Genomic DNA, 18,644 nt, shown 5'->3' with positions numbered 1-18,644 from the left:
TATTGTAATACATAAATATAATTTTGTTTGTTCAATAAAAAGAGCTCTTGATAATGAAAGTTTAAAATTGGAAATTGCTGTTTTTAAAGACTTTAAAGCTAATTTGAGAACTCATGTGTCAAAATACAGCTGTCAGTCAATGATTTCAAAATGTATACATAATAAAAGTTATGCCACTGCAGTCAGGAGCATGAAATATTTTAGACAATAATTATAGCATTGATAGCAACTGCAACTGCTGAAGTAGAAGTAACTGAACCAAAGTTAAGGGCCAAGTGGGAAGACACCTTAATGGACACCAACTGCAACACTGCTTCAGTGTTACTTTAACTCTATGGATTGGGACCATATGAAAACCAAGCACTGTTTAACACAGGGTTTTACTGTGCCGTTAAATATGTAACCTGCATCATGTTTTTTTTTCTTCTTCTTATACTAGTTTCTTAAAATACTTTATTAAAATTCATTACATACAGTATTGTTCAAAATAATAGCAGTACAATGTGACTAACCAGAATAATCAAGGTTTTTCGTATATTTTTTTATTGCTACGTGGCAAACAAGTTACCAGTAGGTTCAGTAGATTCTCAGAAAACAAATGAGACCCAGCATTCATGATATGCACGCTCTTAAGGCTGTGCAATTGGGCAATTAGTTGAATTAGTTGAAAGGGGTGTGTTCAAAAAAATAGCAGTGTGGCATTCAATCACTGAGGTCATCAATTTTGTGAAGAAACAGGTGTGAATCAGGTGGCCCCTATTTAAGGATGAAGCCAACACTTGTTGAACATGCATTTGAAAGCTGAGGAAAATGGGTCGTTCAAGACATTGTTCAGAAGAACAGCGTACTTTGATTAAAAAGTTGATTAGAGAGGGGAAAACCTATAAAGAGGTGCAAAAAATGATAGGCTGTTCAGCTAAAATGATCTCCAATGCCTTAAAATGGAGAGCAAAACCAGAGAGACGTGGAAGAAAACGGAAGACAACCATCAAAATGGATAGAAGAATAACCAGAATGGCAAAGGCTCAGCCAATGATCACCTCCAGGATGATCAAAGACAGTCTGGAGTTACCTGTAAGTACTGTGACAGTTAAAAGACGTCTGTGTGAAGCTAATCTATTTTCAAGAATCCCCCGCAAAGTCCCTCTGTTAAAAAAAAGGCATGTGCAGAAGAGGTTACAATTTGCCAAAGAACACATCAACTGGCCTAAAGAGAAATGGAGGAACATTTTGTGGACTGATGAGAGTAAAATTGTTCTTTTTGGGTCCAAGGGCCACAGGCAGTTTGTGAGACGACCCCCAAACTCTGAATTCAAGCCACAGTACACAGTGAAGACAGTGAAGCATGGAGGTGCAAGCATCATGATATGGGCATGTTTCTCCTACTATGGTGTTGGGCCTATTTATCGCATACCAGGGATCATGGATCAGTTTGCATATGTTAAAATACTTGAAGAGGTCATGTTGCCCTATGCTGAAGAGGACATGCCCTTGAAATGGTTGTTTCAACAAGACAATGACCCAAAACACACTAGTAAACGGGCAAAGTCTTGGTTCCAAACCAACAAAATTAATGTTATGGAGTGGCCAGCCCAATCTCCAGACCTTAATCCAATTGAGAACTTGTGGGGTGATATCAAAAATGCTGTTTCTGAAGCAAAACCAAGAAATGTGAATGAATTGTGGAATGTTGTTAAAGAATCATGGAGTGGAATAACAGCTGAGAGGTGCCACAAGTTGGTTGACTCCATGCCACACAGATGTCAAGCAGTTTTAAAAAACTGTGGTCATACAACTAAATATTAGTTTAGTGATTCACAGGATTGCTAAATCCCAGAAAAAAAAAAAATGTTTGTACAAAATAGTTTTGAGTTTGTACAGTCAAAGGTAGACACTGCTATTTTTTTGAACACACCCCTTTCAACTAATTGCCCAATTGCACAGCCTTAAGAGCGTGCATATCATGAATGCTGGGTCTTGTTTGTTTTCTGACAATCTACTGAACCTACTGGTAACTTGTTTGCCACGTAGCAATAAAAAATATACTAAAAACCTTGATTATTCTGGTTAGTCACATTGTACTGCTATTATTTTGAACAATACTGTAACTGGTCTTTAAAGGTGCTGTAGGGAACCTTTGTAAAAACATATTTTTTACATATTTATTAAACCTGTCATTCTGTCCTTACAGTAGAATATGAGACAGATAATATGTGAAAAAATCAAGCTCCTCTGGCTCCTCCCAGTGGTCCTATTGCCATTTGCAGAAATTCCATCGCTCACGGTAAAAAATAACTAATCAGAGCTGCGGTCCGTAACTTTGTTTGTGTTCAAAATGTAGAAAAATGTATATAATAAGCGAGTACACCATGAATCCATTTTCCAAACCATTTTCCAAACCGTGTTTTTGGCTTGTCCTGAATCACTAGGGTGCACCTATAATAAGTGTTTATATTCGGACTATTTTAGATTGCTTCGAGGGTACCACGGCGGAGTAACCCAGTACCTTTGTGATTCTTCATAGACATAAACAGAGAGAAGTAGTTCCGGCTTACGCTGGTCCACCAGCACACCTGCTTCCCATGTTGGGGACCAGCAACCAGTATCCCATACTGGTCCCTGCATGCAAAACATACCTTTTGCTGGTGACCAGCAATGCTGGATTTTTCAGCAGGGATGTAAGAATCCAGCTTTGTGAAATAGCCCTAGATTCACAGCATGGCAAAGCTCTTTGCTCATTTTGTACCTCTGGTATACTCTTTAGCTTAGTGTACACCTCTTCGAACATGTATTCATTTTTTTTTTCAACAATGTATGAGTACAGATTATTCATAATGTTCACATGGAAAACAAAATGTTCCCATTTAGTGAACTAGTTTAGTAAAGTTAGGGTTGGTAAATGAGCCTGGCTTTATTCTTAGTTCTGTCTTAATTCTGTGTCAGCATGCATTAGTCTCTACAAGCCAGCGCTGAAGAGTTGGCATTCATATCACCAATAGCAGGGGAGAGGGGAAAGTTTTGAGAAATGGCGACATGCCAGGGTAGAGCATTGCGAAATGAGTAGCTAAACTATATTTACCCCGCTCTGTCATGTTGACTGCAATCCAGTATAAAATGATGGAAAACAAACAGAGAGCAGACATAAGCAAATGGAGAAAGACTGAATTTCAGAAAGAAAAAAGAAGAGTCTTTGAACTTTTAGAGAGAGGATGGACATGCCGTTACAGATGTTGACAGACAGAGTTCAGATGTGTTTCATGGAATATAAGGCCTATATGCAATACATAATGAAATTAAAAGCTGGACCACATACTGTGTTACACATATATGTCATACTATTAACTGGGATCAAACAAGGCTTTATTTGTTTAGTTGTGAGTATAGGGTCATCCTGCAAAATCAGTGGTTAAAGATGGTGTTAGTATTATTTCCAGTGCAGTGGTTTTAGTTATGTTCTGTATCATACTTAAACTATGTTGCCTTTCATTTGATATCTGACCCATCAAATTCAGAAATATGGCTAAGCCATATCACTAAGCCTTTCAAGAATATATGTGGGTTGTAAACATCTGGGTTGGATTTCACCCCAAAATCAAAAGAGTAAAAAAACTGAAATTAGATTTTATATAAAGTTGTATAAAAATGTCCTCAGCTGTATAAAACTAATGATAAAAACAAAATACTTAAATTTGTAATAATAATATATAGAAGTTTTTGTTTCACTCTGTTAATTTAATTTTAATAATAGAAAAAATGGAATTATGGATAGTATTATTCACATTACTGTGTAACAGTAATATAATCTACTGAGAAAAATCTAAATATCTGGACAGATTACAGAATGTCGGGGTAAAAAATTAAGCCCCAGGCAAACCAAACAATGAAGAAGAAAAAAACTAAAACATTTACATCACCCCTGTCAGAAATAACTTCAGCAACAATATTCATATATTTATCTTTAGATATTTTCCATTGTTTCGCATTAATGAGGAGCGTGCCAATTATTGCATTGCTTTGTCTAAAGTTGTTGTGCATAGCATCATCACACCACTGTGTTCCTTCATTTCACCTTTGAAGATGAAGCCCTTTAATTACTGGACAATAAAGCATTTAATGTTAATGGCATCCCATAGACATTTGGCACTGCATGAGGAGAATACTGCAACTTCCACATGTTGCAGTGAATCCACGTACACAATAACAGTGCACTTGACAGGTTATTAGGGTGCAGCATTTGCCAGCTAGCCAAAGGAAGGACCAGAACTGATGCCATTGCCAATGCTGTACATACTAAAAAGAAGCAAATATACTCTGCATATACATAGTATACAAACACAAAACTTGGCTGTTTTGTAGTATAATAGCAGGAGAAATCAAATGCATGTCCTGTTATCAAAACAGTTCACATTAAAAGTGCAGCTAGAGAAGAATAAAGCTTATTGGCTTACTTGACCCCTCTTCAGTCACCATCCCAAGACTCTCTGCCTTATTTTGCCTTTCAAACGCATTTAAATCCAGCACACTGCCAGAGATACAGAATTTATAAAATTATTCCAAATTAATAATCACTGTAGGGCAAAACTGATAAGTACAAGAATACGTTCACACGCACCTGCATGACATCATTAGTCCAGATAAACTTTTAAAGAAGCCCGCATCTCGTTTTTCCTTCAAATAATCCAGCATTTTCTAAAATATACAGCATTAACACACATTTACCAAGATTACTTTTACTAGGGGACACAACTAACATCTAGCCAGTCAAGCTCTTTACCTGCTGGACAAGAACGTTGCCTCCATTTAGGATAGAAATGCCCAGTTTAAGGGTGCCAGTCACCATGGGACCAAGTCGGCCTGCAATCAAACAAATGCTGCTTTAGGAAATCCCATTAAGATTTTAGAGAGAGCAGAAGCGGGCAGAAATACAGATGTGTACCTTTACTGGCACTGATCATCTGTAGCACCATCTCAGCAGCTCCTCTGGCGTGAAGTCTGGCCTGCTGGTAAAGAATCTTCTGCTTCTCCATTTCTTTTTCCTTTGATACGATGATACGACAAAGTGTTGAAATTTAAACTGCTTACTGCTTACATTTTTTTTGCTACTTTCATTCAAATCCAGGAATTTCATACCTCAAACGTTTTTTCTTTTCCCTCCTCTTCCTCTTCCTCATTCTCGGCACAGCTCTATAAATTATATTATTGTATTGAAACTCTTTAAAATATTTACAATACAAATTAAGGAGGACTGATATAAATTAAGGATTCATTTCATTAAATACAACACTGACCTTTGCCATCATATCAGCGTAAGCAATGTAGAGTGGATCCTCTTCTAGGAAACTAAAAAAATTAATAAAAATAGATCGTTGTTTATCTATTATTGAATAGTATTTATTTAGTGAGTAAGTATTTAAAGGGGTCATATGATGTTGCTAAAGAAAATATATATTATTTTGTGTATTTGGTGTAATCAAATGTATTTATGCAGTTTAAGTTTTAAAAAACACTATTTTTCACATATTGTACATTTTTGTTTCTGCTCTATGCCCCACCATTCTGAAATGCGTCAACTTTTACAAAGCTCACCGTTCTAAAAAACCGAGGTGTGCTCTGATTGGCCAGCTATCCAGTGCATTTGCCGAATGTCTCAAGCATGACGGAAATGTTACGCCCTAACCATACTGTGATATGTGTACCAGCACGACAAGACAAAACAAATAAAACCCATTACAAACGAGGCACTTGTTGCATTCAGTGGGGACATAATCACGGATTATAATGACAATACCAGCGGTTCTCAATTCCAGTCCTTGCATCCCCCAGCTCTTTGTTAACACACTTGATTCAGATAATCAGCTAGTTATAAGTGCACTCCGTGCATGAACTATGTTCCCATTGACATGGTCCCTACACAGTGTTCATTGCTCTCTACTCCTGGAGCAGGGGAAATCTTTTGTTTTAGTTAGTTTAGTTTACTTCACTTCGGAACATTCATTCATGGATTTGCGCTGCGCAACATCTCCACACATGGACAAGTGTGACATCATATAACTTTGTAAATAAATACAATTTAATTCATGTCTCACAAACTTCACTTCGGAGTGGAATCATGGCAGAATATCCTGTGATGTCCACTTCGCAGGGCACTTCTGTTCGAATAGAACAAACATCTGAAGCGATAAGAGAAAACATACAAAATGTGCAGAGCAGGGGGGCACGAGGACTGGAATTGAGAACCGCTGACTTATACTGTCTTTTTACATATTGCGTTGTTTTCATCGCGCCACATAAACATAAAACCATGTCTGCATTTGTGATTGGAGAAACAACAAACAACAAGTGCTACTTTACATTGCTCAAAACTCCTCCATAAACACATCTGAATATTTGTGTTGAACTCTTCTGGAACAGTGTTGTAAATACAACTTAACCACTGATTTCTAGTTTTGTCCTCTATTGGAAGGCACAAGGAAACACACAGGAACTCCACAACATGGCGGCGGCGGCAACAGCATGAATTAAAGTTACGCCTTCTTTCTTTGCATGAACATTTGGGCGGAATTATGCAAATCTTCCCTCGTGACGTAGAGGGCGTGTTTTCAATGAGGCATTTTAGGAAGATTTCACTTCACAGATCTTCTTTACGCAGATCTTCTTTATAAGAGCATGTGACACTCCAAAGAGAAAGGAAAAGTTGAAATAACATCACATGACCCCTTTTAATAGTAAGTATTTACATCTATGTACTTATATATGAAAACGTCACCTTCTTTCTGTCAGAGCATTGTGACTGAAGTGAAGGATGAGCTGATGAAGAGGGTCCGGCTGAACTTCAGCTTCTTCTTCCTCTTCTTCCTCTACCACAGTCATGTGAGTTTTCTGCAGGAAGAGCCACTGAAGTTATAAAAACAGCATTTCCCACAATCAGCATTTTATTTCTAACTCCAGCTTTTTTCCTATAACTATAATCAAAAGTCTAATTTTATAGACATTGTTTTCTGTGACAGCTGTTGATGATGCACGAACACACTAACACTGCAATCATCCTCTCACTCAAACCATGCTTCTCTACCCAGGGCTGGGCTAAATTCAGAATTTAAGAATTGGCTCCCTTTCAATTAAATGTGAATTTTAATTCAGTTGCCCATGTCCTGTAGGATGAGGAATTGGAACAAGGAGCAAAGGAAATTAGTGAATTGCAATACAAAGAAATTTAACAGTGGTCAACACAAAAGCAAATTCATGGCAGATCACTTCTACTGTAAGTCTTGTAAACTGTTTGAAGAGATCAATTATAGCAGTCTGGAAAATAAGACTTGCATTAAAATTACCATTATCTATATTTCATACATTGCATGTATGATAACTTGTTTATGGGTAATTCATTATGAAAAAATTTAATGTTTTAAAAAACTACTATGAATTTCTTTGAACTTCCTTAAATTCAAATTACACTTACATTTCTGCTTTCTGTTCTACTTCAGTTCAAATTTAGGAGCTAAATTCTCAATTCTAAATGGTGCACAGCCCTAAACAAATAACTTCTACAGTATTACAAATCAAACCATTACATCACATACACTTCCTCATTAAAACACTAAAAGCTGTTCTCCCTGCTCTGACCACAAACATATGAAATAAACACATTTGATACTTTATGCAATTTAGTTTCAATCCAGTCATTTTCACTATTATGCTTCCAATAGTTTGCTTCCTGATTTTGCTGCAAGAGGCTCTGGATTTATATTAGACATGCAGTTATTTTACACAAAGACACACTTACTGTAAATGTAATCAAGATCAGTTTTCTCTGTTCAGGCCTTGTGAAGTGACTTTAAATCCAATATTTAAACTTAGGAAACTACTGATATGTGACTTTACTTGGATCAGATGTGTTGCACAACTGGGCTAAATTTGCTGGATCCTGGAAGTCCACTGGGCCTCAGCTGAGAAACACTTGATGGGATGACATAGTGGCCTGAGCATGCTCACTGGGGCCTTGTTGGATGCTCCAGAATTACACAGGATCCAATGACCAGCTCAGGATAAACATGCAAATTCATATGGCAATGGAAATGGCTTTGTAATGTGTGTTAAGTGTAACATACTGCTGCAAATTAACATTTTTCATTAACAAACAAATATTAAATATTACGAAAAGGGTGTCTTCACAATTCCCAATTATCAATGTTTACCATTATATTAATACTACTAATAATAATATTACTAAGAATTTATTCCAGAGTAATTAAATAATTCATCAGCGCTCAAAAGAATTCCTGCTAAATATGAAACACATTATAAATAGAGCTGGCAAATGTTTAAATGTGATTAATTGCTTCCAAAATAAAATTTTTTGTTCTATATATATATATATATATATATATATATATATATATATATATATATATATATATATATATATATTGAAAATGTTGTATTATATTTATATTTATATATTTATATTATTATATTTTATATATATATATATATATATATATATATATATATATATATATATATATATATATATATATATATATATATATATATAATATTTAAACTTAAATATTTATCTTAAATATATACATGCATGTGTTTTTATTTATATATACATAAATATGCATAGTACACACTCATTTATTATGTAAACAAAACTTTTAATTTGGATGTGATAAATCGCGATTAATCGTTTGAAAGCACTAAATATAAATAATAATATGTTATTTCAATTCAAAAGAATTCAAAAGAATTCCTGCTAAATATGAAACACATTATAAATAGAGCTGGCAAATGATTAAATGTGATTAATTGCTTCCAAAATAAAAATGTTTGTTCTATATATATATATATATATATATATATATATATATATATATATATATATATATATATATATATATATATATATATATATATATATATATATTGAAAATGTTGTATTATATTTATATTTATATATTTATATATTTATATATTTATATTATTATATTTTATATTATATATATATATATATATATATATATATATATATATATATATATATATATAATATTTAAACTTAAATATTTATCTTAAATATATACATGCATGTGTTTTTATTTATATATACATAAATATGCATAGTACACACTCATTTATTATGTAAACAAAACTTTTAATTTGGATGTGATAAATCGCGATTAATCGTTTGAAAGCACTAAATATAAATAATAATATGTTATATATTCTCATTTAAGACGCGCAAATCAGGCGGGTCGATTTACACTGCCGACTCAACTTTGGCTGACACATGATCTCTACATGAGGTGAACATGCCACCGACTCTCACAACAAACGAGACTTACGAAAGAAAGACGACACCCAAAGAATAAAGCAGAGCGTCGCGGGGAACGTCCGCTCCTCTTACCACGGCTGCGCTGAAACGGACTGCTTTTCTAGTGAGATGGCGGGAACTGAGGCTCAGCCGAAACTCATGCATGCCTTGGCTGCTGTGCCTCGGTCGGTAGTGTGTCACGTAACCAGCAGAGCTGAACACAGGCCAGGATGAGTACATGAGGCGGGCAGAGACGTGCTCCCGCACCTTAGCGGGCACAGTGCTGGCCACAGAGCATTCGGCCGCCGAGAAGGCACCAGCGGGCACACACAGCACACAGGGCAGCGCTGATGCCCGCCCGGTACTTACTGCCAGGTCCTGCACTAGCTTCTCCTCAAAGGAGTACTCCTCTGTCTCTATCCAAAGTCTTTGATAGCCACTGAGGTAGAGGTTAATTGAGCGATGCCTGAAGAGTGGGGGGGAGAGGGAGGTTAAGAGGAAGATGAAGGAAGGAGGTGCATTCTGTGGTGTGAGAGGAAGATGTACAGTCCATGGCCTCATCTGACTGGTCACCTTAATGAGGAAGTCCATGAAAACTACCATTTAAATGATCATTGTTGCACAAAAGGATACTTGAGGTCCAGAACCTTCCACCCACCCTGAAACTTCCCAACGCTACATAAAGCGAAGAGACCCACCAGAAACGGAAGGTGACCATTCAGAGTGACGGCGCTAACTGTATGCTTGTGCTCAGCCCTTGGCGAATGGAAGAGGAGGACGAGGAGGTTGGGATCATGAGTTCTCTTAGTCTGACATTACCGTTAGCATGGAGAACAGACGGTCAAAGCTGGAGGTATGGTACACCTTTTCCAGCCAAACGTACCGATAGCCATTCAGGAAGTAATTATTATTTTTGTATCTGAAGTGTGTTATGGAGACAACAGAAAGGGAGAGGTTTTAGGAGGAAGAAGAAAGGAGCATGAAAAAACACCAATAAAAACACTTTTGCAGCACATTTCAACAGGATGGCACTAGAGGGAGTACAGAAGGCATAAAGACGCATATGGAAGGAAGGAATAACTATTAAGAAAACTTTCACAAGTACCTACTGAGTCAGTATATTTTAAAGCTGAATGCTGTGAATGAATATTGCAAAAGCTGACATTGTAATTTAAAGGCTTTCAAGGGCATACCTTGGTAAGTTGTAGAGTGGTGCCATGCGGAAACAGGCAACCACGGCACGCTTTCTTTGCTTCGACAGCAGCTTTTGAAAAACCATCTTCTTATTCCTCAGCGGCTGCTCAACCTGAGAGTGAAATGTATGTAATTTTGTGACACAAATAAATGTTTTCTTTCTGAGTGTGATTAAAAACTTTAATTAAAATGTATTAGTCTACTTGCTGTTGAAGACAAAAATAGGCGGTAAAAAAAAAGGAAGCTAAATGTGACTCTGGACCACAATAGCCAAAAAAATATTGCATGGGTGAAAATTATCAATTTTTCTTTTATGCCAAAAATCATCAGGATATTAAGTAAAGATCAATTTCCGTGCAGCTATTCAGTAAATTTCCTACTGTAAATATATAAAAACTTACTTTTTGATTAGTAATATGCATTGCTAAGAATTCACCTGGACAAATTCAAAGGTGATTTTCTCAGTATTTAGATTTTTTTTGCACCCTCAGATTCCAGATTTTCAAAAAGTTATATCTCGGCCAAATATTGTCCGATCCTAATAAACCATACATGAGTGCAAAGCGTATTCATTCAGTATGTATAAATCTCACTTAAGACTAAATCTCTGGATAAACTAAACACAGTTTGTGATTTCAGTAATTAGTGGTACCTCTTTACAATTACAGTCGGTTTAATTTGTAACATGAGTTAATGCATCAGGTATCGTCAACTAACAATGAACGTTTGTTACAGCATTTATTAGGTGTAAAACAATAAATATTAAAATTTAATTGCATATTTTTAAAGTATTGCTCATTGTTCATGAACCTAGTTTAACAAATTGAACCTTACTGTGAAGTGTTAAACAAAAAATAAGGATGCTGATACAGAGTAGGTACTGTAGATGAGGAAGGACATTACATAGCATGGGTGAATTTAATTTTTATGGCTGTTGTACCTGATCAAGGTGGTAGACAGCAGCGGAGATGGCCTGAACTCTCTCCACGTTTTGCTCTGGGTCTGGAGGTCCCTCATTCTTCACCACAACATCTTTGTAGAGGTTCAGCTGCCACTGCACTGCTGGATCTGCTGACTGTGATGGGAATAAGCCAATGTCAACATATCAGCATCTAATCATGTATGTGAGATTGTGATTTGCTTCTCCAGACCTTCTCCTGAAGATGGAGGTTCTTCCTCAAGTAATCCTTAACCTCGTCATCTGTGTCTTTCTGTTAAACAGAGAAACAGTTTGAGGTTTGTTACAGATCTCCAATAAAGCATAATTAAAACAACAAGAAATACACTCACCAGACTGTAGCGGATCTTGGCAAGGGAAATGAGCTCCTGGTCTCCAGGAGTGCACATGTTCAGACCAATAGGCAACATCTTCTTGTGAGCTGCTAAGATGAGGGAAGTCTGGATGGAGTACAACTCTCCTCTTCTCTTTTTTCCTCTTCTCTCTTGGTCTTGACCTCCAGACTGGTTTTACAAAGCAATATATCACACATAAGACTTATAATGCCTTTTTATTTTCATGAACACATGTCCCCAGAGGATATTTCCACGTTGGCATCACTACATAGTTAGCTCAGTGCTTTTGGGTCCAATATAGCTTGCAATTACTTTATATCACACTTACTTTTGACATCTTCGTCTTGCTGTCTCCAGTGAGGAATGCCAGGTTGTTAATTTCATTTTGCACCACAAAATTTTGCTCTTCCCTTTTAAAGTTCTATAAACAAAGAGCAGAAACCAGCTCTGGAAATCTTGAAATAATTAGCAAATTCTTACTAATATTTGTTGAAGCCCTACACAGAACTTACATGAGATTTACACCAAAGGATGAAAATCTCTGACACCATTTTGAAAAGTTCAGTTGAATCTGAATCTGGTTGCTTCAGCCATTTGGATCTAGGAAAAAATCAAATGAAATTATTAGTTAAAAGTGATCTCTGTAGACTGTAAATTTAGCAGCATTTTTTAAAGCAGCAATTATACCCAAAATTTGGCAGTGGCCATCAACTCCCTCTGACGTCATAACATAAATACCTGTTGTTGTCCACATAACGGATGAGCATTGGATAGAAGGCATACAGATCCCTGCAGAGAACAGCAAACTCATCCAGAATCTGCAGTTCAGCTTCCTGAGTGTCTGTCCTGCTTTCAGACCTAAGCAGCTCCTCCTCAGCCACTATCTTCACTGTCTTCTTCTTCAGTTTCTCCAGCGTCGGCAGGAAGTGCGTTCTAAGAAGATCTGGGCTAGCCTTGCTAATGATTGGCTGGGTGTATACTAAACAGGAGAGAGTTTACAGATGTTTGAGAAGGCACTGCAATCATCCTGTAACAGAGCATGCTATTCACTGCCAGTTTAAGTTCAGTCTCACCTGCAAGTCTTTTCATCCACGGGGCATTGTCAATGCCAAGGTTGTTATTGAGAATCTTAAGGATATTGCCCAGAATTAGACTGAGATGCTCAGATGTGACAGTTGTGCTGCAATTGGATTTATCTGGGGAGCTTTCTGGGCCTTTTGCCCACCAGTAAGACAGGTAGTTACACAACATGGGCAGGATGACCTCGATGACCTGTGGCATCTCTGTGTAGCGTGCTCCGGATTCAGAAATGTCACCAATGTCCTTCATCAGGCTGTCCAGATCGGGCATCTCAGGACACATCTCCTCCACAGTGTCTGGCATGCTCAAAACTGTAAAAATATTCAATATTATGGCAACAAATTTATCAGATTATCTTTTTTTTTCTTTAGAAAAAGAAATTCCACTGTCACCAAAAGATCGATCTGCCTATTATGATCGGCTGAAAATGAACCATATTTTCATTGTATGATTTCTCACCGAAAACCAAATTAATTAAAATACCGTATTTTCCGGACCATAAGTCACACTTTTTTCATAGTTTGGCTGGTTCTGCAACTTACAGTCAGTTGCGACTTATTTATCAAAATTTATTTGACATGAACCGAGAGAAATTAACCAATAGAAAACATTACCGGTACCGGAGACGGTAATGTTTTCTCTTGGTTCTCGGTTCTAAATAAATGCGACTTATAGTCCAGTGCGACTTATATATGTTTTTTTTTTCCTCGTCATGACGTATTTTTGGACTGATGCGACTTATACTCAGGTGCGACTTATAGTCCGAAAAATACGGTGGTCTCCGTTCCTTCCAAATATACTCACTAGCTCGTTCTCTTGGTGTCTTGGTGTTGAAGACAGATTGGGGATTGTGCATATTTAGGTGGGGTTCCAGGAATGCAACAGGCATGGCTCCAACCAGAGTAGATAAACATTCGCCCAGCACTGGAAGCTGTCTGTAAAAACCCAACAGTCATCTTAGTTTCATGAAGAAACGGATCGAGAACTAAACAAAAAGTTCCCTCAGAAATAAAGTTTTTTGTACTTTTCCACATAGATGTTCTTGCCAGTGCCCAAAGAGTAGAGGCTGGTCAGGATACGGTAGCAGGACAGCTGAATGTCATCCACTGAAACATTCAAGTGCAATTATTTTCCTTACGCTAAATAGTAAATAGTAAATAGTACGCTAAAAAATATTTAAAAAACATGCAACTGGACTGCCAAATTATGAGACAATTCAAAATAACAAATTGAAAATAACTCTTGCAAAAGGCAAGCTTGCACAAACTTAATTAATTTTCTATGGAAAAGTCATTAAAATCCTCTTTCCCAATTTCCATGGCAGCTCATTAATAAAAATAAATTCTGGAAAAAATATAATTCTGGTAGTCATTCTGGTAGTCATTATGACTAAGCATCTCATCTAACTGAGAAATTAAATCATAATGATATATTTTAATATATATCATAATGATATAATGATATATGACATAATTTTTTTCCCATAATTATGCTTTAAAATTGAGGAAAGAACGTAAAAAAAAAAGATATTTATATAAATAAAAATCTATGTATTAGTATCCATAATAATGAGAGACTTTCTATTAATAATATTTTAAAGGATCATATGATATCGCTAAAAAATAACATTATTTATCATTTATTGCATAAACATGTCTGGATTTGTGATCGGAGAAACGGCAAACAACAAGCACTACTCAAAGTTTTGAATCATCAGTGGCAAATCCTTTACATATGTAATATGTAAACGTACTTACAGACTGCGAAGACTGTGACTGAAGTTCTTAAAAAGTCTTAAATAATTGAGTTTCTCATTATGAGATGAGATCTAAGAATCGATTCATAAAACTAACATCATAGGTCAAAGAACAGCTGACTCACAAAGCAGCTCCGCTCCAAACTGGTATTGGGTGATATGCTGAAAAAGAACCGTCAGGACGGGCATCAGGGCCGCTGAGGTGTAGCTGATGATGTGGGTAACGCCCTTCATCTGTGTGCGTGACTGACCCATCTTCCCTAGCTTTAAGTTCTCCAGAGTCTTCTCCAGGTCTTCTGCTGCATTCTCGAAGAACGTCCGGACACCAGCCTTCACCAGCTCTGAGCCAGACTTCATCACAGTCCTATGGGTCAAAACAGAATCAGTTTAAAACACCGTTGGCTGGTTAATGATTCGAGTTGCACTGAGATTTAGCTTACTACCTGAAGTCCAGTGAGCGTGACAGGATGTGCAAGCAGCTCACCATGGTGGTGGAGTCACTTCCTGAAAGAACAGACAGTCTTAAAGATGCGGAATGAATTTCACGGAGCAAAATGAAGCTCACTTATAAAAAGTATTTGAATATGCTTGAGATGTCTCACCAAAGAGTGATATTCTATGTCTGACAAGGGCTGCCAGCTTATAGAATAGACTAAGAAAGAATGGTTTAAGTTAGTATGACAGTAAATAAAACAATCCTTGCATTCAAATTATGCAAAGAATATGCAAAAAAATAATTAATAAATAAATGTCAGAGACTTCAAAGCATCATGGCTCCTTTAAAATGTTAGTGCCACTTTATGAAAATGTGAAAAGTCTGTATTTCACTGAATTCAAGTATATACACTGATGGAATCAGAATTCTGACATCGCCGAATAAATATGGGAATCTTTATACCAGATTTATACTATTATTTTTTTGAAAGTTAACTAGTTACCTATTATTCTACTTTTTCAGGATGCACTTATATCATATGCATTTATATGATATGGATTTATATGGTCTTATAACTGATTTTGGCTTTATTGTAATAGCAGCACCTGGTGATCATCTCCTTCTCTTTGTTGGATGCATAGCCACTGCTGCTCAGGCTGATGTTGGGGGATGACAGGAAGTACAAGCAGTGGTTTTTGAAGTACTGATCTATGAGGGGCAGCAGAACCTACATTGAAAGCGATCAAGAGAAAAACTTTGTAAAAACTGGGCTTTAACTTCGGAAATATTACGTGTCTAGACTGTTCTATATATGGTAAGAGAGTGTTTGCTCGAGAACTGAATGCTACCTTAGCAAAAAACTTGATCTCTTGATCATGGGGAGATTTTTCTGTCTTCCCACTGGTAGCTATAGCCTCTAAGTCATGCAGAGAAAACAACTGATGAGCTTGATATGTTCAGATTTTTCTATCAGTACATCAATATGTTACATTCATCATTTTTCTCACCAAGATGAGCAATAAACTCCTGTGCAGAATCGACATAATTCAAGAGCCTCTTGAGAAACTTAAAGGCGATCCTCTTTTCCATAGAAGAGGAATCCTGCTCCATGTCCTTCAGACCTCTGCATATGCACAAAAAAAAACAAAACATTCATTATAAACCGTACAGACCGTGAACATTTGAATGGTACTGTTTTTTTTTGAGTATATAAGACAGAATTTGAGAGTACACTGACCTGCTGATGGCGTATCCATTGACCTGCAGGAATTTAAAGAGTTCCTGGGCCTTCTCTCGATCTCTGTACTTCTCCTTTGCCATCAGCGTGTCGTATGGTACCAGCAACGGATGACTTCCTCCTCCTTTCAGTGACAACACACAATGAGTCAATGCATCTGGGATATCTTAGACTGGATTGAACCAAACAGACAGTTTTGAGGAGAAAAGCTTCACCTTTACTGTCAAGTTCCTTTTTCTTCTTCTTTGCCCAAATGTTGTGGTAATTTTCTGCAACTGTTTCAACCATCGCCTGTTGAAATGATTTAATTGAAAATAAAGATTTAATACACAGTATATGAAATATGCATTGTTCACAACAATTCGATTTGTACTTGCCTGTAGTTCTCTTGATAGAATAACATTTTCCAAATCTTGTGGGCTGGAATAAACTCACCCTTTAAGTGAAAAACAGACAATGTGCTAAATGCACTATGACAGACACTACAAAGAAATAAACACCTTCCTCCTGATTAATATTACCTGTGAGGACTCTGATATCTTGCGCTGTTTCTCGGTTTCCCTTTGCTTGAACATGGCCTCTCCTTCTTTGGTCCTCTCAATATTCCATCCCATTGCTAACATGCTCTTTAGAGCCTCTTTCACAGGACAGCGGTAACTCTCCCTTTCCTATGCACAGCGATGGATTTAAATAGATTAAAATTCATCCTTTGAAAACTGCATTGGTGTTAGAGACAAAAGTCAATAAGGAAGAACGTGATTTGGGTTTGATGGATTTGATACCTTTTCACTCAGTGCTTTGTACGGTTTCAGCAGTGGATGAGTCTTAGCTTTGTCATCTACTCTATCTCCCACAGTCCAGCCAAGAGTGATCTATCGCCATACAAGATAAAACAAGCAGTCATGCTTCATCTAATTCAACAGAAGTAGACATCTAGTGGCAGAATAATATGTGCAAGATTAATGGGATGAGTTTTAACCATGTCCAACCTTCTCAGAGGACCATTTCTCATGGGAATGCTCAGCAAACTTGCTTGCAATGTAATCTAGCTTTTCGGGCAGCGAGATGCTGTAAGACAAACAGTATAGCATGGAGTCCAGATCAGATGGAAGGATTTCTACATGTGGTTTCAGTGTTTCAGTGGTACTTACTTAGCAGTGTTAATTGGCTGGGGGTCAAAGTTGCCTTGCGCATCCACAGAGGCCTGCTTAACTAATGTGGAACCTGGACTGGAGTCGACGTAGTCAGGTGGTATGGCACCAGCTATGGCACTAAGACATGGCATGGCCATTTTGAAAAGCTCTGCATCATATTTCTGCAAAATAGACAATGTATTGAATGACTTAATGAAGTACGATTTAAAAAAATACTGCGTACAGTGAGACCTGATGCAATGACCACAAATGTGTACTCTACCCTGACCGACAATTAAACAATACATCAGACATATTCAATTAATTATTGTGTCACAGTCATCAAACGTAATGATATAGTTTTTGAATTATCTTAATTTTTTGTTTTGGTTTTTACAGCAGATATTGATATTTGTGATCAATTGAGTTAAAGGGCTAATTTACCCAAACATTTCATCTCTGTGTCATTATAAATGACAAAAGCAGATATTTTGAAGACTGTCAATGCAACAGTTTGGAATGGACAAAAAATAAATACAGATTTGCAATGACATGAGAGTAAGCAATTAAAAAAAAAAGCAGTTAATAAAAAGCAATTATTTTGAATACATTGATTGCTTAACTGACATCCCAAATTTATACTGAAGTATGTTTTGTACCTTTTGAGAAAGAGCATCGAAAAGTCCCCAGAAGAGTTTCTTGGTGAGGTGGAGTTCCTCCTCTGTTGCCATGCCATAGCTGCCCAGGCCTGTCGGCAGACAGTAGTACTTCCAGTTCTGTTCATAGTGATTGGTCAAAAGCTGGAGGGGTAAACAGATTAAGATGTGGATTGAGCTGTCAACATTCAGGATACTTTAAATCATACTCTTCAGACAGATTGTGTTAAAACATCCCTCATTATCTAGAATAAAGATTGATTTTATACTTGGATTTTCTTGGTTCACATGTCTGAAATATTATTTAAAGGTGTCAGTTCTGCCAAGTCCTCTTCTGATAACCCTGCCCTATAGTAGGGTGATTATGACGGGGTGAGACAGCTGCCAGCAGAGAGACAAGGTGCTGAAACTGTGAGGAGAGTACAAACTGCTCACACCTGCCTATCAAAGGATCATGAGGAAAGGATTTGTGATGGCTCATGGTGACAGTTGCATCAGGTAATGTGCAATCCAGATGCTCTGTGAGTGTGTACAGTGTGTAAA

General features: G+C 36.9%; 1 protein-coding gene across 1 annotated transcript in view; it reads right to left on the bottom strand.

Moving 5' to 3' along the window:
• Positions 1-18,644, bottom strand: part of ryr3 (ryanodine receptor 3) — a 65,003-nt gene that overhangs the window by 8,213 nt on the left and 38,146 nt on the right. Inside the window, exons 49-80 of the mRNA XM_026233304.1 lie at positions 18,105-18,245; positions 17,464-17,627; positions 17,302-17,380; positions 17,095-17,184; positions 16,799-16,980; positions 16,690-16,732; positions 16,528-16,603; positions 16,313-16,436; positions 16,083-16,198; positions 15,924-15,991; positions 15,681-15,802; positions 15,242-15,291; positions 15,083-15,143; positions 14,765-15,003; positions 13,908-13,989; positions 13,688-13,818; positions 12,877-13,194; positions 12,542-12,782; positions 12,316-12,403; positions 12,132-12,224; positions 11,801-11,971; positions 11,662-11,721; positions 11,451-11,585; positions 10,510-10,622; positions 9,686-9,782; positions 6,767-6,879; positions 5,289-5,340; positions 5,131-5,184; positions 4,937-5,036; positions 4,775-4,854; positions 4,613-4,689; positions 4,449-4,522 (exon numbers count right to left, since the gene is read on the bottom strand). Coding sequence (XP_026089089.1) covers positions 4,449-4,522; positions 4,613-4,689; positions 4,775-4,854; positions 4,937-5,036; positions 5,131-5,184; positions 5,289-5,340; positions 6,767-6,879; positions 9,686-9,782; positions 10,510-10,622; positions 11,451-11,585; positions 11,662-11,721; positions 11,801-11,971; positions 12,132-12,224; positions 12,316-12,403; positions 12,542-12,782; positions 12,877-13,194; positions 13,688-13,818; positions 13,908-13,989; positions 14,765-15,003; positions 15,083-15,143; positions 15,242-15,291; positions 15,681-15,802; positions 15,924-15,991; positions 16,083-16,198; positions 16,313-16,436; positions 16,528-16,603; positions 16,690-16,732; positions 16,799-16,980; positions 17,095-17,184; positions 17,302-17,380; positions 17,464-17,627; positions 18,105-18,245 — 3,634 coding nt within the window. The remainder of the gene's footprint in view (positions 1-4,448; positions 4,523-4,612; positions 4,690-4,774; positions 4,855-4,936; positions 5,037-5,130; positions 5,185-5,288; positions 5,341-6,766; positions 6,880-9,685; positions 9,783-10,509; positions 10,623-11,450; positions 11,586-11,661; positions 11,722-11,800; positions 11,972-12,131; positions 12,225-12,315; positions 12,404-12,541; positions 12,783-12,876; positions 13,195-13,687; positions 13,819-13,907; positions 13,990-14,764; positions 15,004-15,082; positions 15,144-15,241; positions 15,292-15,680; positions 15,803-15,923; positions 15,992-16,082; positions 16,199-16,312; positions 16,437-16,527; positions 16,604-16,689; positions 16,733-16,798; positions 16,981-17,094; positions 17,185-17,301; positions 17,381-17,463; positions 17,628-18,104; positions 18,246-18,644) is intronic.

This window comes from Carassius auratus, chromosome 45, assembly GCF_003368295.1.
Source record: "Carassius auratus strain Wakin chromosome 45, ASM336829v1, whole genome shotgun sequence".
NCBI lineage: Eukaryota > Metazoa > Chordata > Actinopteri > Cypriniformes > Cyprinidae > Carassius > Carassius auratus.
This window is presented reverse-complemented; position numbering and strand designations above follow the sequence as displayed.